Below are 24100 nucleotides of genomic sequence, written 5' to 3'. Positions count from 1 at the left end.
GGATAAAATATTTGCAAATAATGTAACTAACAAGGGTCTCTAAAATGTACAAATAGCTCATGAGGCTTAATGTCCTCAAAGCAAACAACCCAACAAAAAATGGGCAGAAGACCTAAATAGACGTTTCTCCAAAGAAGACATACAGATGGCAAACAAACACATGAAGAGATGTTCAGCATCACTTGGTAATTAGAGAAACGCAAATCAAAAATACAATGAGATAACTTCACACAAGTCAGAATGGCTATTATCAAAAATCCACACTAAAATGTTGGTGGGAATATAAATTGGTACAGCCCTAAAGGAGAACAGTATGGAGGTTCCTTAAAAGACTAAAAGTAGCATCTGGTTTCATCACTTCATGGCAAATAGATGGGGAAACAAAGGAAACAGTGACAGACTTTATTTTCTTCAGCTCCAAAATCACTGCAGATAGTGACTGCAGCCATGAAATTAAAACACGCTTGTTCCTTGGAAGAAAAAGCTATGACAAACCTAGACAGCATATTAAAAAGCAGAAACATTACTTTGCCAACAAAGGTCTACAAAGTCAGAGCTATAGTTTTTCCAGTAGTCATGTATGGATTGGAGAAGGCAATGGCACCCCACTCCAGTACTCTTGCCTGGAAAATCCCATGGACGCAGGAGCCTGGTAGGCTGCAGTCCATGGGGTTGCTAAGAGTTGGACACGACTGATGCGAAGAGTTGACTCATTGGAAAAGACTGATGCTGGGAGGGATTGGGGGCAGGAGGAAAAGGGGACGACAGAGGATGAGATGGCTGGATGGCATCACTGACTCGATGGACCTGAGTCTGAGTGAACTCCGGGAGTTGGTGAAGGACAGGGAGGCCTGGCGTGCTGCGATTCATGGGGTCGCAAAGAGTCGGACACAACTGACTGAATTGAACTGAACTGAACTGAGCGACTTCACTTTCACTTTTCACTTTCATGCACTGGAGAAGGAAATGGCAACTCACTCCAGTATTTTTGCTTGGAGAATCCCAGGGACGGGGGAGCCTGGTGAGCTGCTGTCTATGGGGTTGCACAGAGTCGGACATGACTGAAGAGACTTAGCAGCAGCAGTAGTAGCATGTATGGATGTAAGAGTTGGACCATAAGGAAGGCTGAGTGCTGAAGAATTGATGCTTTTGAACTGTGGTGTTGGAGAAGACTCTTGAGAGTCCCTTGGACTGCAAGGAGATTAATCCTTTAGATTAATCCTAAAGGAAGTCAACCCTGAATATTCATTGGAAGGACTGATGCTGAAGTTGAAGCACCAATACTTGGGTCACCTGATGTGAAGAGCTGATTCATTAGAAAAGACCCTGATGCTGGGAAGGACTGAAGGAAGGAGAAGGGGATAACAGAGGATGAGACAGTTGGATGGCATCACCAACTCGATGCACATGAGTTTGAGCAAGCACTTGAAGATGGTGAAGGACAGGGAAGCCTGGCGTGCTGCCGTCCATGGGGTTGCAGAGTTGGACACGACTGAGCAACTGAACAACAGCAACAACAGAGGTACTATATGACCCTACAGTCTCACTCCTAGGCAAACATCGAGAGAGACACATGGTCTCAAAGGATACATGCACCTTGACGTTCATGGCAGCACTGTTTACAACAGCCAAGACATGGAAACAACCTAACTGTCTGTTGATAGAGGAATGGATAAAGATGATGTGGTACATATATACAATGGACTACTACTCAGCAATTACAAATAATGAAATAATGTCACGTGCAGTGACATGGATGGGCCTAGAGACTGTCATATTGAGTGAAGCAACTCTGACAAAGAAGAAATATCATATGACATTCCTTATATGAATCCAAAAAGAAATGATACAAATGAACTTTACAAAACAGAAACAGACTCACAAACTTAAGGAAAAATTTATGGTTGCCAGTGGGGTAAGGATGGGGTAAGGGATAGTTAGGGAAGTTGGGATCGACATGTACACATTGCTGTATTTAAGATGGATAACCAACAAGGTCCTACCATACAGCACAGAGAACTCTTCTCAGTGTTATGTGGAGGCCTGGATGGGAGGGGAGTTTGTGGGAGAAGGGATACACATATATGTTATGGCTGAGTCCTTTTACTACCCACTTAAAACTACTGCAGCATTGTTAATTGACATATAGGCAATAAAATGTTTCAAAAAAATAAAGGCAAAGAAACAACAAAGTCATGTTGCAGAACATGTTGTCCTATTGTATAAAACAAGTAACTGAACAGGACAGACAGCCCATAAACAGAGCACACATAAATATAAAAATAGATGGCAGGTCTATCCTCTTGCTAGATATTGCTAGGATGACTGGATATCCATGCAGTAAAAAATAGAACTTCACCTGTATCTCATAATATATAGTAAAATCTCCTGTGCATGTCACAACCTATAGTAAAAGTAATTATAAAAGTTAGTTGAAAAACAAAACAATAAGACTTTTAGAAGATAACATAGGATCTCCTTCCATGACCTTTCAACAGAAAAGTATTTCCTAAAATGTAATTCCATCCTATTTCTTGACAAGAGTGGTAATTAGTTACATAATTGGTCATATATTTAGATTTATGTACTTTTCTGAATTACATTTCACAATTAGAAAGATTAAAAATGTTCAAAAGGCAAATATTTTAGAATTAAAATAATATGAAAATCTCTAGTATATATTTAGAATTAAAATGGTACAAAAATAGAAAATTACTTACTGGTTTTTGAAGTACAATGGGGTGATCAGGCAGAAAGTCTGGTTTTTTTCTGCAGATGGAAACACTTGAGAGCTTCAACAGGAAATCTCTGCTGTATTTGATTCTCTCTGTAGATATGGAACACCAAACATAATGTTATAAAGCAAAGAGTCTCTCAGAACACCTTTGACTCATTTCTTACTGGATGTCAGTTATCAGTCCATTATTTTGTAAAATAGTAAGTAGTTTTTACATAAAAGAGAAGGGAGGGGAAAAAACTCTGACAAACATCTACTGCCTCCAATTTTCCTTTTACATGCAAACAGCCAATTAACCATGGAAAAATTTCAGAAAATTGGAAGTGCATGGCTTCTTTAATCTGGTTATTCACAAGTAGTAGAGAAATCTTATAAAATATAGCAAGTATAATACCTATTGGGCAATTCATATCCTGCCAAAATGGAACTCTAATAAGCCTACCTTTATTTTTTGTATTAACTTATGAACAATTTATATAACCAACACGAATTCAAGAAACATCTATTGTATACCTACTGTGAATCAAGGACTATTTGAGATAATGGTGACAAAGCTACAAGATAGGATCCCTAACTTTAAGGGGAAGAATGATTCAAATATCTGCAGATTTCTCATCAGAGACTACCACAATCTTGGTCTATATTAGACATTTGCTGGGCCAGAAATACTGGAGCTGTAATTTTTAAAATGCTAACAGAAAAGTATTGGCAACCAAGATTTCCATATTGTGAAATAATAGGAAAAATATATACTACTCTGGTTCCTGGTACAGAGATTCTCTTCTTTGTAATTTCCTAAGTGATAAGAAAACTAGGAGCATCTTTCATTCTAATATTTGTTACTTGACTCTGGGTTCCTAACACAGAGCTCCTAAATTCCTTAAAATTTTCTGGGTGATTTGGTCTTCTGTTCTAATGAGATGATTCTTGGTGGGATCCTGGGTAGTGGTTGGTCAGCTGGAAGACAAAGCAATGATGAGAAGCATGGACCTTTCAGCCACACTCCTACATCCTGTGAAGGGGACAGGGGTTGGAAGACTGAGTTAAAGATAAATTGTGCCTATGTGATGAAGCTTCCAAAAAAAATCCCCAAATTACAAGGTTTGGGGGCTTCCCTGGTGGCTCAGTATTAAAGAATCCACCCATCAATGCAGCAGATGCAGGTCTGATCCTAATCCAGGAAGATCCCACAGCCCGCAGAGCAACTAGGCCCGTGCACAGCTATTGAGTCTGTGCTCTGCTCTAGAGACCGGGAGCCACAACTGCTGAAGCCCGTGCACCACAGAGCCCGTGCTCAGCAACAAGAGAGGCCCCGCAACTAGAAGCCCACGCACTGCAACTCGAGAGTAGCCCATGCTTGCTGCAAACAGAGAAAAGCCCATGCAACAGTGAAGACCCAGCACAGTGAAAAATAAATACATAAAAATTTAAAAACAAACCTGTTTAAGAAAAAAAGTGCAGGCTCTGGAAAGTTTCCAGGTGGGTAAACACATCCATATACCAGAAGAATGATATTATCAAATCTGTGGGAAAAAAACTCTTGCACTTTGGTCCCTTCAAGACTTTGCTTCATGTATCTATTTGGCTATTCAGTTGTTTCCTTTTATTTTTAAAAATTTTGTGGTTTTAAACTGGAGGATAATTATGTTACAATACTGTGATGGTTTCTACCATATATCAACACAAATCAGCCATAAGTATACATATGTCCCCTCCCTCTTAAACCTCCTCCCCACCTCCATTACCATCCCACACCGGTAGGTTGTCACTGACCATGGGCGCTGGGTTCCCTGCATCATACAGCACGTTCCCACTGGCTATCTATTTTACATATGGTAATGCATATGTTTTAATGCTACTCTCTCATATCATTCCACCCTCTCCTTCCCCCACTGTGCCAAAAAGTCTGTCCTTAAAAAAACTTGGCTTAAAACTCAATTTTCAAAAAACTAAGATCATGACATCCAGTCCCATCACTTCATGGCAAATAGATGGGGAAACAATGAAAACAGTGCCAGACTCTATTTTTTGGGGCTCCAAAAATCACTGCAGATGGTGACTGCAGCCATGAAATTAAAAGACTCTTGCTACTTGGAAGAAAAGCTATGACCAACCTAGACAGCACATTAAAAAGCAGAGACATTATTTTGCCAATAAAAAGTCCATCTAATCAAGGCTATGGTTTTTCCAATAGTCATGTATAGATGTGATGAGCTGGACCATAAAGAAAGCTGAGTGCTGAAGAATTGATGCTCTTGAACTGTGATATTGGTGAAGACTCTTGAGAGTCCCTTGGACTGCAAGGAGATCCAACCCATCCATCCTAAAGGAAATCAGTCCTGAATATTCACTGGAAGGACCGATGCTGAAGCTGAAACTCCAGTACTTTGGCCATCTGATGCAAAGAACTGATTCATTTGAAAAGACCCTGATCCTGGGAAAGATTGAAGGTGGGGGGAGAAAGGGACAACAGAGGATGAGATGGTTGGATGGCATCACCAACTTGATGGATATGAGTTTGAGTTAACTCCAGGAGTTGATGGACAGGGAAGCCTGGCGTGCTGCAGTCCATACAGTCACAAAGAGTCAGACACGACTGAGCAACTGAACTGAACTGATGGTTGCACGATACTGCACATTTATAATAGCTTAAATGATGAGTTTTACTTCAAGAAAAAAGATACCTAAGAAACGCAAAGAGGATGTCTCCAGACAAAAACAGTAAAATTCATTCCAAGACAACAGCTTTATAGTAGTACTGAAGAGGAATTAATCCATACTGGAACCGGATAATGGAGTAGTCTAAAAGAGAAGTCATCTCCAGGGAAAAAAAATACCAATTCATACATTTTACCATAAGGAAAATACAGGTAAGTGTGGCAGAGTTGCTGGAGCAATTAATGGGCAAAATTAACAATAGTTACATAGAAAAACAAGGTGAACATGAGCTCCAGAAAAAAGGATGGATTTTATGAAACAGGTATGCACTTTTCAGTTGCTGCTACTGCTGCTAAGTCGCTTCAGTCGTGTCCGACTCTGTGCGACCCCATAGACGGCAGTCCACCAGGCTCCCCTGTCCCTGGGATCCTCTAGGCAAGAATACTGGAGTGGGTTGTCATTTCCTTCTCCAATGCATGAAAGTGAAAAGTGAAAGTGAAGTCGCTCAGTCGTGTCCGACTCCTAGCGACCCCATGGACTGCAGTCTACCAGACTCCTCTGTCCATGGGATTTTCCAGGCAAGAGTACTGGAGTGGGCTGCCATTGCCTTCTCCACTTTTCAGCTAAGCTACTGCAATTACACAGCTATATATAATATAAAGAGTGATGATACTCTAACTGAAACTCAAGTAACTATACGGTGGAGAGGGGGTAGATAGAAGGGCTGAAGAAATGAGGGGACTGATGTGGAAGATATAAAGTCTCATCTTCCAAAAGAGGTTGTCAAAATAAAATATAGAAATGAAAAATATAGAAACAATGTAAATATTTTATTTAGAATATGGAGTTAAGTACTAGAAGAAAATGTTAACAGGGTTTAATTACATGTAAATTATATATATAGATTCAAAAATTTGGAAATGACATTAATAAAAAACCTTTATTTTATTAAAAAGTTGCTGGGGTGGGAGAGACTATCGGTTTTTCCCAAGAGCAGTTCTTCCTTTCTGCTTCAGTGATAGCTAGCTGGTTGCAGAGCTAAAGATCACATTTTCCAGTCTGCTCTGCACAGCATGACTAAGTTCCAGTCAAGGAGACATTAAGTAGAAGTTATATACGTAACTTCTGAGTCATAGTTTTAAGAACCTTCTTCCTCCCTACTTCCTTCCAGATGGCTAGAAAGAGAATGTGATGGCTGGAGCAGAGGCATTCATCTTCAGCATTAAGATGGAAGCCACGTATTAAAGATGGTAAAACCAAGGACAGTTTAATACTGGAGCTAGTAGCAACTTCACAGAACAGAATTAATATACCAGCTTAAAATTTTACATATTACAGAAGATATAGAAATAAACTTCTATCTTGTTTGTCACTGTAATGATAGTCTGTTTAGAGCAGTCAAACCTATACTTTGTAATATACAGAAATCAACCAAAAGAATATAATAAAATTTCTAATGTACGTAAGGTTTTCAGGTAAGCAAATATTAACTTTACATGAATGCTAAGAATCTCTTATGAAAGTTGGTAATTATGGTAAAAATTTACCTTTTTTAACTGGAGAATGATGTTGTTGTTCATTAAGGCCTTGAGAAAAGGCTTGCATTCCATTCGTCTTACACTATTGACAGAAGAAAAAAATACACTTTTTATCTAAGGTTTTAAAATTTTATATAACACTTTGTTTTTAATCCATTTTGAGTTTATTTTTGCACATGTTGTTAGGAGTATTATAATTTCATTCTTTTACGTGCAGCTGTCCAGTTTTCCCAGCACCATTTATTGAAGACTGTCTCTTCTCCACTGCATAGTCTTGCCTCCTCTGTCACAGATTCGGTGACTACAGGTGCCTGGGCTTATCTCTGGGCTTTCTACCCTGGCCCACTGATTTGTATTTCTGTTTTTGTGACAGTACAATACTGTTTTGATGACTACAGCTTTGTAGTATAGTCTGAAGTCAGGGTGTTTAATTCCTCCAACTCCATTTTTCTTTCTCAAGATTGCTTTGGCTATTTGGGTCTTTTGTGTTTCTATACAAATTGTGTGTGTTAATTAACGTGATTGTGGTAATCATATCACAATGTATATTAAATCATCAGGTTGGATACCTTTAAGTGTATTCAATTTGTATTTGTCAACATATCTGAACGTTGAAAAACAGTAAATTTATTCTATCATGCCTACACATATTAATCACTGAAAATGGAGATAATTTCAAATCTTTCATAGTATTTAAGAAAATACACCTACTAAATTTTCTAAAGTGTCTTATCTCATTTAATTGTCATAGTCTTACAAGGAAATAAGGCAAGCATTATGATCACCATACTACAGGAAAGGGAAATCAAGGCAAAAAGTGTTTAGTAACAAATCCCAAAGTATACAGGTAAGAGGTAGTTGAGATAGCTTCTGAAACTGATGGCTACTGCACATAGTTATTAAGGATGTGCATCTAAAGGGGCACCACTCACAGCATAGATATGGCAGATTTCCTTCCAGATGGCAGCAAAGTATCTTAACAAAATCTGCATTTTTGTATAATTTTCTGTTCCTCTTCTAATTCTTGTAAAGGCACCAAGTGGGTAGCAGTAGACTTTGAAAACCCACTCATTTGTCAAAAACAGAGTGCTTATTACATGACTGACACTGTGCTTTGTACTGGGAATACAAAGATGAACATGGCATCCCAGGATTCATTTTTGGAGGACTCACAAACTAAAAGGTAGGCAGAAAAATAAAATACTAAATTGCAATAAAACTTGAGAAGTTCTTTAAATAAAGATATGCAGAAAGTGCAATGGGAGGAAGGGGTATTAAATCTGACTTAGAAATTTCAGGAAAGGCTTTACATAGGAAATGATGCATAAACAATACTTATAGGGTTAATAGGAGTTAGAACTGGATGATGACTGAAAAAATGTATGTTTATTGAAGAAAAGCAGCCTTGAGCTGGAAAGCATGGTGCTAAACGGCTAGCTTAGGGGATGAAAAAAGTTGAATAGGCTTGAGTAAAGCAAAATAAACACCAGGCTTTTTCCCCCAAGGCAAGGCATTTTGCAATCTGCAGTAAAATACCCCATCTGCATGCCCAGGTGTTCTACTGAGCCTCCACTTTTCTAGCAAAAATGTTTCCAGCCCCTCTCACTCATCTTACACAAATGCACACCACTGAGATAAAGGAAGGAGAACAGGAAGAGACAAATTCATATCAACATCCACTTCAGGGTGAAAATTTAAAGAGGAAGATTTATAAATAATATCAAAAGACAAAATCTAAACAGGAAAAATACTCTTAAAGAGCTAATTTCTGTAGTATGAAAGAGCTCCCAGAAAACAATGGAGTCTATAAAAAAAGAATGGGCAAAGGCCTTGAATTGGTGAATACAGATGAAAGGAAATTCATATTACTCTTGAACAGATCAAAAATGGCCACAAATTCTTAACATTTTCTCATCTCTCCATTGAATCTGAGCAAGATCCGTGACTGCTCAAGACCAATCTAAAAATGACAGGCTAAAAACGACAATCTAAAAATGACAGGCTGGTCTCCAGGCCTTAGTCTTGAAGCCTAGACATTGTGCTGTAAAGAGCCCAAGCCCTTTGGAGAGGCCATTTGTAGGGGCTACCTCCAGTCTATGGGGGCAGCTGAACTCTAAACCAAGATCCAGTATCAACTACCAGCCACGTGAGTGAGCCATCGGGCCATCCAATCCCACCAAGACTTTAAAGCACTCCAGGCCTAGACGCTATCTGACTGCAATCACATTATTGAGAAATGGCCATCGAAACCCACTAAGGCCACAGACCCATGAAAGATAATAATGAGTTGTTAAGTCAATGTTTTCAAGTAATTTTTGTGAGGTAATAACAACAACAACAACAAAAACAGACTAAAAGAGGTTGTTCAGGCAGAAGGAAGGTAATGCCAGACGTAAACATAGACTCACATAAAGAAATTAAGAGTGCTGGAAAAGGAATAAATGAAGGTTAAAATAAAATTCATTCTTATATTTTAAAAAATTATTTTAAAAGATAGTATACAAAAGCAAAAATTAGTAACAATGTACTGTGCATTTATAGTACAAGCTAAAGTAAAATTCTGACAGCAGAGAAAAATGGGAGGGAATATGCTACAGAAAGGTTATGAGACCAAAGAAGTGAGTTTAACAAGGTCAATGTACAAAAATCAATAGTATTTCTATATTCTAGCATCCAAAATGTGGAATTTGAAATTTATAAAAAAAAAAAGTACCACTGACTTACAATAGTATAAAAAAATAAAAAATTCTTATAAGTTTGACAAGAGTTCAAGATCCCTATGCTGAAAAATACAAAGCACAGAGAGAAATGTCTTGCTTATGGATCAGAAGACAATATTAAGATGGTAATTCTTTTCAAACTAACTTTCAAACAACCAGAATTCCAATAAGCCTTTTTGGTAGAAATTTACAGGTTCACTTAAAATTTCTGTGGAAATGCTGAGGACCCAGAATAAGGGACATAAATCTGAAAAACTATAAAGTTAGTGAAATTTCATTATCTGACTTGGCTACAAGTCTGTAAAGTTTGATGTGGACCTAAAGATACGTAATCTAGGTAATCTAGTGTAAAGCAAGATGGCTATAGTTGACAATACTTCACTGAATACTTGAAAGCTGCTAAAAGAATAAATCTTAATGTTCTCACTACAACAAAAACAACAACAAAACAGTGATTATGTAAAATGAAGACTATGTTAACTAAACTCATTGTGGTAAACATTTTGCAACATAAGCAGGTATCAATCAAATCATCACATTCTATACCCTAAACTTACACAATGTTATATGTCAATTATATATCAATAAAGCTGGAGTAAACACATTATAAATCAGTAGAACATAATGAAGTTTAGCAATAAACTCACACATGTATGATATACTGATGTCAACAAACTCTCATGATTCAGTGAAAGAAAGGTATACACCCAAACAGTAAAAACATGCAAAAGATTTGATCAGACAATTTACCAGAAAGAAAAAAAGAAAAGAAAAAGACAGATGGTAAATAAACTAATGATAAAATGCTCAATCTCATTAATCATCAGGGGAATGCAAATATAAAGTACAATGAGATACAACTACTCACACACTAAAATGGCTAAAAATTAAGACTGACTATACTAAGTGTCAACAAGAATGTGAAATAACTGGGACACTCATACACTACTGGTGGTACAACCACTCTGGAAAACATTTTAGCAGTTTCTAAACCAATTTAACATGATTCATCAATTCCATTCCTGGTTATTCTGTGTATGTATACACAAAGGCTTGAACACAACTATCCACAGAGCATTATTCATAATATTTATCATAATAAATAAACTATCCTATATATTCATACAGCAGAATACTATTACAAATTTAAAAGAAAATCACTACCAATACCTACAACATGGAAGAATCTCAAAAACATTATGCTGAGCCAAAAAAAAAAAAATCACCTAACATCAAATAATTATATTGTGTGATCTCATCTATATGAAATTTTAGAGCAGCCAAAACTAATTTATAGCTAAAGAAAGCAGACGAGCAGATGCCTGGAGCAGGAGGGAGCACTAGGATTAATGGAAGTGGAAACAGTAAATGACTGAAAAGGAATAAAAGAGCACTTCTGGGGAAGCTGAGAATGTTCTACAGTTTCATTGTGGGACTGGATACATGAGGTATATATTGATCATTTGTCAAAACCCATTGAACCAATGGATTCATTTTACCATATGTAAATTATGCCTTAACAAAGTTGGTTTAAAAAATACAAAGAGTTGGTAAAAAGTGTCCTTCATTAAAAATCATGTGATATCTCTGACATAGGTTCTGGTAGCTTTTGCATTACACTTGAAGCAGCAGACAAAATTTTAAGCTTAGAAGTAAATCTAATTTATTCTGTATAAGGTCTTGCAATATTAACATACTCCTTTTTACTTATAAAGCTTTCAAAAGGCCAAGGGTTCCAAAGAAAGTTATTATACAATATTCTTACTGTATTAAGTAGGTAAATTTTCACTGCTGGGATAGATTAAACAAAACATTACAATGGCTTAAAAATTTATATAAAGCAAGAATAATTAAGATATCAAGGTACTGACACAGAGCTACAAAAACAGATCAATGGAAAAGCAAAGTCCAGAAACAATCCCTATTTATATAAAGATTTATACAGTAAAGATGGCATAAATCTATATGGAATGAATATTCAATGAATTGTACTTTACAACTGACTATATGAAAAAAAATTGATTTTATTTATATCACATAAAAATTAATTTCAGGTAGATTATACACCTAAATATTAAAGCAAAACTTTAAACTTTTTAGAATATGTAGGAAAAATGTCTTTTTAGCTTAGGGCAGGGAAGACTTCATGAACAATGACACAAAAAGGGAAATCATAAAAAAAAAATTGATACTATGACTACATAAAGATTTTAAAATTTGAAAAAAGAAACACACAAAAATAAACAATTCTTTCACAGACCAAGAAAAATGGGCAAACAATATGCAGTGATAAATCACAAAAGAGAAAATCCAAATGGCCAAATTAAACATTAAAAAAAAAGATGCTGCATTTCAAAGTAATAGAGAATTAAAAATTAAAACCAATACAGACACATTTCTTACAAATTAAACATGAAAAAAGTAAAAGTTTGACAGTAACAAGGTAAGGTTATAGAAAAATCAGAGTACTTAATGCATTGCTTGTACAAATCATTCTGGAGGGTAATCTGACAGTATATAGCAAATCTACTCCAGGTTTATATTCCAGAAGACCTTTCAAACATGTATAAAACATAACATATAGATGGATGTTTATTATATAACAGCATTTATTATAAAATATTTCTATTATAAAATATAAACAAGGGTCGTATCTGTCAACAAAAAAATGGAACAAGAAATGTGGTAGCTTTACATACAAACAAGTCTATTTGTTATAGTAAAAATACTAATACATTCATGGAAACAATGACAAATTGAGGCTACTTATGCTGGGGAAGTACAGGAAGCAAATGGGAAGGTTCAGGGATATACAAGTGTTTTTAACTATATATGTAAGATTTATTTTAATTTTCTAGAATAAAACAAAATATTGAGATTTGAAAATGGTGAGCAATGGGCATAACGAGTATTTTATTCTCTGAAGTGTATGCCTGAAATATATCATAACTTATTAAAGTATATGATGCATTTAATATAGTACCTGACACACAAGAGCTATCTAACAAATTTTACTTTCCAGTCTGCAATGCTTCATTTTTTTATAACTTCTAAGACTTACTCTGCTAACTCCACTTTGTAAGTACTGGGTGTTGCATGGATATTCATTCTGAAAGTTGAAAGGGAATACTGCTCCTGTTAGGAGAGAGGAAAAAAAACTGTTTTAAATACTTATTACTTCAATAAATGGTATAATACCACCTAAAAAACCTTAAGTATCTAAGATATGCTAGGCACTGTTCTGAAATGTTTTCTGAGAGTTCATTTACTCAACACAATGAAATGTCAGCTACTGTGTTAGGAGATGGGTTTATAAACATGAAAAAAGTTCAGAGATAAAAGACTTCATAGCCTATTTTTTAAAACAAGCTCACAAATAATGATTATAATAATAATAAGTTATGTGACAGGTACAGAGAAGATACCAGGGGAGAGAAGATTGGGCTTTGGGCATATCAACTAAGGCTTAACAAAAGGAAATAATTCAGTCTGGGTCTTGAAGAAAAAGTAGGTTTCTTTGGGGATGTGAGTTGCCCAGAGAGTACAGAAGTATGCTTTAATGCTAAAATTAATTTCTGATTTACCTAACTTTTCTGCTCAATAAACCCCTACTCCTGTCCACATCATAAGAGGACATAACGAAATGAGAGATCAGGGCTACCAGCCCACTTCTACCTACCACTAAAACAGCCTTCAAGGGAAAGAATCTGTGAAAAATGGAATCTGTACAAATGAGGGAGGGAGGGATACTGTATAAAGGCTAGTCACACAAACAAGTAGCTGACAATGGTTTTATTTCCTTTGCTTTAGGACAAAATGAGACTTGGCCCTTTACAACTGCTTCTTCAGTGTACCAGAAGAATGCTGAATCACATCAGCATCGCTAAACTATGGTCCAAAAGATCTCTTTATTTCATTTTGTCTGTTCTAAGTCACAGCTATCTGCAGAGGAAACATGAACAAAAGGTAGACAATCTTCTCTGTAGGAGCCAAAGATGGAACAGCAAGTGGACTGAGGAACTGTATCATTTCTATCTTTTCTGCTTCATCTTTGTAATCAATACAAGTGCTATGTTTTCCCTTTTCTAAGTAGCCAGTTACTCAGTTGAACACTAAGCAGAGTTAAAGTAATTTTTATACACATATATGTAAAAATAAGTATATATAGCTAGTAATGAAAAAGAATAAAAAGTTTTTATTCCAATTTGGAATTTCATGAATTTGTCCAAAAGTTTGGTATTATGGGCAAGAGAAAATATTTTAATTCTAGAAAATTTAATTTTAGATTTCCTAAAAAATTAAGACTTTCTGTTCTGCTAAAGTACAGCCCTAATCTGTAAGTGTTGCTTTGGACTAATTTTTTCAATTAGGTATATTTTTAAAAGGCTAATGATCTCTCCAGCATGACTGCTTGGCAGTGATCAAAATCACAGGACTTGATTTGCACTGAGAGTATCATTCTGAGCATAAGCAGTTGTTAACCATGAAAATGAGACAAAAAAAAAAAAATCCATGAGTTGCTCTTAAGCAAAAAACTGTTCTTCCCATCTTTGCTGGTCTGGTAGACTATGGACTAGTAGACCATTAAGAATCCATTTCTTAATGCAAGTCAAAACCATAATGAGGTACCACTTCACAGGTCAGAATGGCCATCATGAAAAAAATCTATAAATTATAATTGCTGGTGAGAGCAATTCCAATCACTGTTGGTGGAAATGTAAATGGATGCAGCCAATATGCAAAACAGTATGCTCCTGGTGCTGCTAAGTCGCTTCAGTCGTGTCCGATGCTGTGCGACCCCATAGACGCACCAGGCTCCATGGTCCCTGGGATTCTTTAGGCAAGAATACTGGAGTGGGTTGCCATTTTCTTCTCCAATGCATGCATGCATGCTAAGTCACTTCAGTCGTGTCCGACTCTGTGTGACCCTATGGACAGCAGCCCACCAGGCTCCTCCATCCACAGGATTCTCTAGGCAAGAATACTGGAGTGGGTCGCCATTTCTTTCTCCAATGCAAAACAGTATGGAGGTTCCTTAAAAAACTAGAGCCATCTTATGATCCAGCAATCCCTCTCCTGATTATGTATCCAGAAAAGACAAAAACTCTTTACTTTGAAAAGATACATGCATCCCAATGTTCACAGCAGCACTATTTATAATAGCCAAGACACGGAAATAACCCAAGTGCCCATTAACAAATGACTGGCCTAAGAAGATGTGGTATATATACACAGAAGAATAATACTCAGCCATAAAAAGCATGGAACATTGCCATTTACAGCAGTATGAATGGACCTAGAGAATAGTATGCTTAGTGAAGTCAGTCAGATAAAGACAAATATTATATACCATTTTTATGTGGAATCTAAAAAATAATACAAATAAATCTATAGGCAAAACAGAAATAGACTCACAGACACAGAAAACAATCTTATGGTTATCAAAGTGGAAAGGGAGGAGCAAAGGGATAAATTAGGAGTATGGGATTAACAAACTATTATACATAAAACAGAAAAGCAATAAGGATTTGCTATATAGCACAATTATGTTCAATATCTTATAATAACCTATAATGGAAAATAATCTGAAAATACATGTGTATAGGTGTACATACATATATATGTGTGAAAGTCACTCAGTCATGTCCGACTCTTTGTGACCCCACGGACTATACAGTCCACGGAATTCTCCAGGCCAGAATACTGAAGTGGGTAGTCTTTCCCTTCTCCAGGGGATCTTTCCAACCCAGGAATCGAACCCAGGTCTCCTGCATTGCAGGCAGATTCTTTACCAACTGAGCCATCAGGGAAGCCCATACATATATATATATATATATAAAACTGAATCTGAATCATTGCTGTATACCTAAAACCAACACAGTATTGTAAATCAATTATATACATCAATAAAAAAAGAATCCCTTCTCATTGGTTATACTTCTAAATTCTTCAGAGATCACTGGTTTTCATTATCTTTAAATATCCACCATAAACTATTTATGTATTTTATACATATATTATTTATTTATTATTTGGTCTTTCAAAAACTAATTAGCTATTAGCCAATTAATTTTTTAAATGTGGATACCAGACTCACCAGGGGGAGAACTCAGATGACGAACAGGTCTTGCTGGTTGAAGTGGTTTACCAATCAACTTTTTGGTTTCCATTATCATAAAGATCTTGAGGTTCCATACTTTAGGAGGGAAAAATACAAATTGCTTTAACACATACACAAACAAAACAATGACATTACCACCATATGACCCAGCAATCCCACTCCTAGGCATGTACCGTGAGGAAACCAAAATTGAAAAAGGCACATGTATCCCACTGTTCATTGCAGCACTATTTACAATAGCTAGAACATGGAAGCAACCTAGATGTCCATCGACAGATAAATGGATAAAGAAGTTGTGGTACATATACACAATGGAATATTACTCAGCCATAAAAAGGAATGCATTTGAGTCAGTTCTGATGAGGTGGACGAACCTAGAACCTATTTTACAGAGTGAAGTGAGTCAGAAAAAGAAAGATAAATATCATATTCTAACATATATATATATATATATGGAATCTAGAAAAATTGTATTGAAGAATTTATTTACAGGGCAGCAGTGGAGAAACAGACATAGAGAATAGATTCATGGACATGGGGAGAGGGGAGGAGAGGGTGAGATGTATGGACAGAGTAACATGGAAACTTACATTACCATATGTAAAAATAGACAGCCAATGGGAATTTGCTGTATAGTTCAGGAAACTCAAACGGGGGCTCTGGATCAACCTAGAGGGGTGGGGTGGGGAGGGAGATGGGAGGGAGGTTCAAAAGGGAGAGGATATATGTGTACCTATGTTTGATTTATGTTGAGGTTTGACAGAAAACAACACAATTCTGTAATGCAATTATCCTTCAATAAAAAAATAAAAGAAAAAAGGACAAAAAAACCCAGAACTTACAATAAAAAAATCATGACATTCATTTGAAGATAACTATTTTATAAATTAAAGTGGAAAACACAAACACAAAACAAGAATTTAAAATAACCTGCAACAACCAGAGACCCATTTCAGCATCTGTCACAATTGAATATTCCCTCTTTAAAACATTTCCCTCTCTTAACTTCCCTCTTTTCTATAGGTTTTATTTCCCATTTCTTGACTGTCTCTCTTAACTTCCTTAGATGATTGCTATTTTTCTCCAGTTAAATTTAGGGATTAGTCCAAATTTGGCTTTGATTCTCCTAGTTATTTTCATCTATTTTCATGACTGCAACTACCTAACTACATAATAAGTATGCCGCTATTTACCCATCTGCGTCTACCTCTCGTTCAAATAACGTGACATGGGTAAATGGTTTCCTGTGCGTGACACAGGGATGGTGGCTTCCGTTTCTCATTAATAATTCAGGAGGTGTGATCACCTCCTGAAGTATATTATTATTACATTAACTATCTTTCTAATTGCCAAAAGATATTCCCATTTATATCTTATAGTAGTACCTTAAATTCAACATATCCAAAATTAAATTCATTACTTTGACTCCAAAGATGTCCCTCCTGTTGTATTCCTTAAATTTATCTAAATTAGAGCCCCTTACCATAATCAATCTCTAATTCCATTCTACTACCAAAATATCACTCAGATCTATTTTCTTTACTCCTACTACTACTCTTTTAGTCCCCCAGTAGTTCCTACTGTATCTCCCTGAACACCTAGTCTGATTTAATTAAATACTGCCTTTCCCTATGTACCTCTGTACCTGGGACAAAATTAATGTGGCCATATCATGGCACTTAGAGGACACTGTACTATACTATATACTAAACTATGATGGCTGATTTGTCTTCCATACTAGCAAAAGCGAGGGACAGATTCTTCTCAAAGTGAGGAAGTATTTTCATTCCTCCTGTGTCCCTTGCAACTAACTCAGTACTTGGACTGGATCCAAAGTAGGTGCAAATCAAGCATTCGCTGAACAAATGGGAGAATACAGCTTCTTCTCTCTCCAAATTATGATCCCTTTACACACATATCTGCTTCAAAAACTTTAGTTCCCCATGACCTGCTGAATTATTAATAATAGAAACATGAGCCAACATCCATGTTTCATGCACAGTAAACAACTATGCCACATTATTTAATATTCAGAACAACTTTATAAATCAGGCACTATTAATAGAGCTCAGGTCTTGGGTCAGCCTACCTGGGTTCTTATCATAGCTCTACCACCTAGTTATATAATTATGAAAAACAATAACCCCTACCTCCTAGGTTTGAGGACTATACAAGAAAATCTGTATAAATCATTAGCACAGTGCCCGCTACATCGTAAGAGTTCAGTAAATGTTAGTTTTATAATTTTTTAAACCTCATTTTCCAGATAATGCTTAGAGAAATTAGGTAACTTGCCCCAGGACATGAGTCTAGAAAGTGGCATATATGCTCATCCCCATACATACAGAGTGAACACCCTTCAGTCAAGCTAGCTCCTTCCTCTCTTTCCACCCCTGACACAGGCAGAACTGTCCAGGTTTCATTAAGCACCCTTCTTATGTGTTCACAAAGCACCCTTGTACCCTCTTCCAGTGTGGTATTCATTACATTAGCTGACTATAAAATCATAGCTCCATCACTCTCTCTAAGAGCTAGCACAGCAACTAATATATAGCATCTCTCTAAGAGCTGCCACAGTGTCTAATATACACTACATGTTCAATAAATTGTTGAATTCATAAATGTTATTATGTTTCACCATTTATCTATAAACAGGTTTTCTGGTGTTCCCTCACTCTTTCGGCTGCTCTTCTTCTTTCAATACTAACATTAAATAAAATAGTTCATGTGAAGTTCTCTGTGTGGGCTTACTCGCTCAGTCCTGTCTGACTCTTTGCAACCCCATGGACTGTAGCCACCAGGCTCCATTGTCCATGGGATTTTCCAGGCAAGAATGCTAGAGTGGGTTGCCATGCCCTCCTCCAGGGGATGTTCCCAACCCAGGGATTGAACTCAGGTCTCTCACATTGCAGGTGGTTTCTTTACCATCTGAACCATGAGGGAAGCCCCAAAATACTGGAGTAAGTAGCCTATACCTTCTCCAGGCGAACTTCCTGACCCAGGAATCCAACTCGGCCATCACACATTGTAGTCAGATTCTTTACCAGCTGAGCTACCAGGGAAGCTCAGATGAAGCTCACATCAAGTTCTCTAGTTCCTAACAAATGGTTGGTAGTAAAATAACAAGAATAGTAACAATAATAATGATTTTCTTTCTTTCTCCAGTGGCCCATATTCTAATTTGACTATAAATTTTTCTAAAATACATCATACAAAAAATCTATTACAAGCCTAATTGATTAGACAATTGAAGTAAAAAAAAACTGACTTTGTGTATCTTAGTAGCTACAACACAATCAGTTTTACTAAATACATCTATAAATTTAAATGCCTCCTATTTAATGAAAATTTTCTGATGTTTGAATGGATCAAAAGTTTTCCAAATTTTGATGCCTATCAAGATGAAGTTAAAAGTAAAACTCCACCAGATTTTCACTTAATTTTCCAGAAACTGATTGTAACCATATGATCTTGAGCAGAAGTTGGTCTAAGTGACTGTTTCCCTAAGTATAAAATGGGGTTAATCACTTTACACACGAAAGAAATGCTTTCATCTAATTCCTTTGGGCATAATTCAAGTGTCATAAATTTATAAACAACCTTTCAAAGTTAGCAATGATAACTAAGCACAAAATAGTTACTTTTTCTTGAAGTTTGGAGACAAGCAAATCTGACACAAAGAGCCGATTCATTGGAAAAGACCCTGATACTGGGAAAGACTGAAGGCGGGAGAAAGGGACGACAGTAGATGAGATGGTTGGATGGCATCATTAACTCAATGGACATGAGTTCAAGCAGACTCTGGGAGACAGAGGACAGGGAAGCCTGGCGTGCTGCAGCCCATGGGGTTGCAAACAGTCAGACATGATTGAGCAACTGAACAACAACAATCCAAGTTAGCACCCATCTAGATTTGTATTTCAGCATGGTGATTAACAACCTTCTAAACAAAACTAATGCTGTATGTATTTGTTGACATTACAACTTTGATATAATAGGAAACAAAAAAAGTATATGAAGAAAAAAAATCACTTTATTGATTGAATATTTTCTATGTGAAAGAGATATTTTAACATCGACCTAAAAGCAATCTAATATTTCATTATTTAATATGTATCCTAACCATTTAAATTAGGAGCCTAATGTCAATACTAGTAGTAGTAACTTTCCATCCTATTCCCCATGAAAAGAATACAATAGACTACTTTGGCACACACTTTTTTTTCATTGCTCAGCTGAAATTGAGTTGGTAGGTTGTAAAGTGTATTCCAGTTGCTGAGCAAAGCAAATCCACAGTATTCAAACTAGGGATTTTCAAGAGTTTAGGAGTTACAGAACTATTATATGAGTTTGCAATACAATAAATAAACAACAACAAAAAAAACTCACCAAAGATATTTCTGTACCCACCTACCCTTTCCCCTTTCAATCTGTAGTAGGAAAACTACTATAAATTGAGAGGCCTGGCAGGCTACAGTCCATAGCATCGCAAAGAGTTGGACACCACTGAAGCAATTTAGCAAGCATGCACTCTTTCAATTTGTAGTAGGGAAACTACAGCAAAGGCTCCAGATACATTAATTCACATCTCATATAATATTCTATTCAATATGATTTTTTTAAAGTAAACTATGCCTGCATAGAGACTGTGATATTACAGGAAATAAGTTTGGGATGCATACTACGTAACAGCATCATAACTTAAACAGTGTTATTAATGGAAAGATAAGTACTTACCTTATATAATAAATAAGCAATTATTATTGTAAAACTGATCAAGCATCATAAAGAAGGACAGGGCTCCACAAACCAAAGCTTAATTCTTTTAATTTAATTCTTAAGAATTAATTAATTCTCTTAAAAGTTCTTAATTCTCTGAATTTTAATTGTGTTAAAAATAAAGACAGCTGAACTAAAAAATCAGTATGTAAAATAACTTCAGTCTTTAGCACACTCTATTGTAGAATTCCAAAAGTTTCCTTTGAAGCTACTGGTCCTACCTAGTGTAGGCATTTATGATATCAAATGTTACAAAGAATAGTTGTAAAAAAACATAATCTTACCTACACTACTGGGTAGCATTGTGGGTCTGTCATACAGTTGTCTTTGAAATGTAAATATATAGTTTTGTGGTATAAATATTTCTTAAAGAACATTTTGATCCAATCTCAAAAATTCATAATATTAACTAACACATGCTAAGAAATGGTTATTAAAGTTTTTTTTTCAAGTTCACACATATTTAACAAATCATCTTAAAAGGCCAAGTGAAATGTTGAGGTAGGTTCCTTCTATGCCCATTTTTAAAAGAATTTTAATCATAAATGGGAGCTGAGTTTTGTCAAAGGCTTTTTCTGCATCTATTGAGATAATCATATGGTTTTTATCTTTCAATTTGTTAAAATGGTGTATCACACTGATTAAGGCCAAGTGATATGAATAGAACACTGGTTTGCAAGTCAGGAAATCTGTATCACTGCTATTCTACATCTAGAATACTAACTATATCTTAGATTATTTCTTTCTAAAAAAATATGTTGAACTAAATATGAATCCTAAGGGCCCACCAACTCTGAAATTATAAATTAACCTAAAATTTTCTAGAATATAGTACCATAATAAGCATATATACTAATCAGATGGGGCACAATTTCATTACCCAATATATGCTTTTCTTTTTTTAATTAAAACTTCATTTCTATGAGATCTTACTACATATTAAATGCTTTACATATACTACCTCATTTAATTTTGAGCCATACATTAACTGCTGCAGAAACTCATTATTAGTTACTTTACAGATGAGAAACCTGAAGCTAAGAAAAATAAGAGAAATGCACAAGTTCACACAGTTAGTAACTGGTAGAAATGAGGTTCTGACTGTAAAGTTCATGCCATCATCTCTAAATTTGTGTGTTTCGCAAGTAAAACACACCTGACTGTCCACTACTCCATGTGGATGGATAGTACTTGTATGGAAAAAAATTATGAGAAGGAACATTTACAGGTAGAAAACCTTCTGAATAAGTTCATGTGTGCTAATAATTTTCATTTCCTCAATTCTCAATTTTTCTTAGACTACTAAATATATTATGGAATTAATATGCTTTCCTCATTCTTCAGACATGGTACACTGCCATTCTAATCCATTAGATACTATACTTACTATGTACTATACTTAGAAACAGTATTATACTTAAAATATACAACTTAAAGGCTAGATTTCTTTAGAAACTGCTGATGGTTCTGCTACAAGTATGAAATAAGAGCATATACAATTTAAGAAATATGCTGAGATAAGTGAAAAGAACATGCTTTCATTTATCTCATGTATATTTCCCATATAGGATTGTATCAGATAAGATTTAATCTGTTTTCAACTTCAAAATACCTCTTTTGCAAAGTTACGATTTCTTAAAGCCAAATGCTGATGTAATTAAGCAGCATAAACTGATAGAGGAAAATACAGAGGACTAGAGGATAAACTAATTGTTACTTGAAAGACATTTTCTATTCCACAAACTAGGTTGTCATTATTTAGGAAAAATTAAATATCAAATATTTAAACTGAAATATCAAAAAGTTATAAGCCAAGAGTGTTCTGTTTTCTGTTTCATGCTTTCCGACAAAAAAATTTTTTTTTTTCATATAAAGTATCTTTTAACACAAATACAATTTAACATTTAGGTGGGATAAATTTTCCAGGTAATGCGTGTTGGTGGTTGTCATAACTGAGGTAACTGTCCTTTTTCATAATTTTTACAGTTTTGCGAAAATATCAGCAACTATACATTTTTGATAAAATATTATGTTGTACATCTGAAACTAACAAAACGTTGTGTCAACTTTCGTAAAAACGCGTATCCTTACATACAAGTTGCACAGAACATCTTCAAAAACGGTTCATTAGCCGTTTGATTTTCTTCTGTGAAGTGACCACATATGTCTTTGGTTTCTTTATTCTTACTGGGTTTTCTTTTCTTACAGAATACAATTTCGTGTAATTAATTATTCGTTTGCTCTTTATTATTAATAAAAACAACTAAAGTAATTTCAAAAAACGAAAGTTGGTCACGTTTAGCACGGACGATGCCAGGACACGGGAAACAGTCTTCAAACCATCCCACTTACCTACCACCAGGGCGTGGGGCAGGTGTCCATACACACTTACTTCTGGGGGCATTTTGTTTGTTTTATCAACATTCCTTCAGAGTGTAACTCCCCGGGCCACTTGCCTCTCGCCCGGTTTCCCCCGCCCCAGCCCCCGCGCCTTTCCTGCCGACCTGCCCGCCCACTTTGCGCCCTAAGAGTCCCATCTTGGGGACCCTGTGGAGGCCTTGCCCGACTCGTCCCAGACCCCAGCCAGTCCTCTCCCCGTCACCCCAACTTGCCCCATGTCCGTCCCCGGAGACGGCGCCCACTCGCCGCCTCATTCTCCGGGGTCCTGATTTCTGCTCGCCTCGCAGCCCGTCCTCCCCGGCAACCTACCGCCTGAAGATCCTGGAGGATTTCGGGGCCGGCAGCCGCGTCGCGGCGCTCAGTCCAGACACGACCGCGGAGCGCCGGGGGTGCCCGTCCGGGAACGGCTCCGGCGGCTAGCTCGAGGCCGCGATTGGCAGCCGCGGGGGTGGGGCAGACGGCGGCCCCCAGAGGCGCGGGGCGGGCGCTGGGCGGGCGCGTGGCGCGCGCGGGGCGGAGCCTCGGGCGCCCGACCTACCGCGCTGCCGCAGTCGGGCGGGAACCGAACCGTTAAACTGGCGGCGCGCGTTTTCCTGGACGTACGGGGCGCGAGGAGCCGACGCTGCCCCCTTTGGAGGTTGCGCCTGGCGACGAGGAGGCCGCGGGAGGCCTCTCTGAGGTGCTGACGGGCTCTCCCTGGACGGGGCGTGCCCGCATGAACAGCCTTCAGGACCCCAGCCCGCGGTCCGACCTGCCTGAGACGGGGAAGGGGCGAGGCAAGCTGCCGGCTCGGGGGGCCGGGCGGGGGCTCCAGGCCGCTTCTGTGAGCCAGGCCGCCTCTGTGAGCCAGGCCTCGGGCGCGCTGACGACTGCGCCCCTTCCGCGTCAGAGCGGCCCGTAGGCCCCGTGGGCGCTGCCCGCGCTGCCTCTGCCCTGAGTCTAAGCAGTGCTGAGATTAGGGCGGTCAGGGAGTAAGGGACACAGTTAACTTTAGACAGGCGTACACAGCACACACAGACCGCCATCTTGAAAGGAACAAAACTGGTTGAAGCGACGTAATCTGAATCTGAATCCTCTGTTTTTGATCGTCACCTTTATTCTCTTCACTCATATTTTTCACCGTTGTTTTTGAGAGTCCCCTTTGTGG

General features: G+C 37.2%; 1 protein-coding gene across 2 annotated transcripts in view; it reads right to left on the bottom strand.

Annotated features, from left to right (window-relative positions):
* C9H8orf88 (chromosome 9 C8orf88 homolog) overlaps nt 1–23834 on the bottom strand; it is a 31778-nt gene extending 7944 nt beyond the window's left edge. Inside the window, exons 1-6 of one of the 2 annotated variants that reach the window (XR_011259271.1) lie at nt 23263–23428; nt 15751–15849; nt 12715–12788; nt 6943–7015; nt 4177–4260; nt 2721–2827 (exon numbers count right to left, since the gene is read on the bottom strand). Coding sequence is in view for 1 of the 2 variants with exons in the window: in XM_069601209.1 (XP_069457310.1) it covers nt 2721–2827; nt 6943–7015; nt 12715–12788; nt 15751–15829 (333 nt within the window). In the remaining variant the exon portion in view is untranslated. Of the gene's footprint in view, nt 1–2720; nt 2828–4176; nt 4261–6942; nt 7016–12714; nt 12789–15750; nt 15850–23262 lie in introns of both variants that reach the window. The other variant, XM_069601209.1, reaches the window with a different exon arrangement.
* Nucleotides 23835–24100: the final 266 nt, after the last annotated feature.

This window comes from Ovis canadensis, chromosome 9 (assembly GCF_042477335.2).
Source record: "Ovis canadensis isolate MfBH-ARS-UI-01 breed Bighorn chromosome 9, ARS-UI_OviCan_v2, whole genome shotgun sequence".
Lineage (NCBI taxonomy): Eukaryota > Metazoa > Chordata > Mammalia > Artiodactyla > Bovidae > Ovis > Ovis canadensis.
Note: the sequence above shows the minus strand (reverse complement) of the source record. Positions and strands in the feature narration are given on the sequence as shown.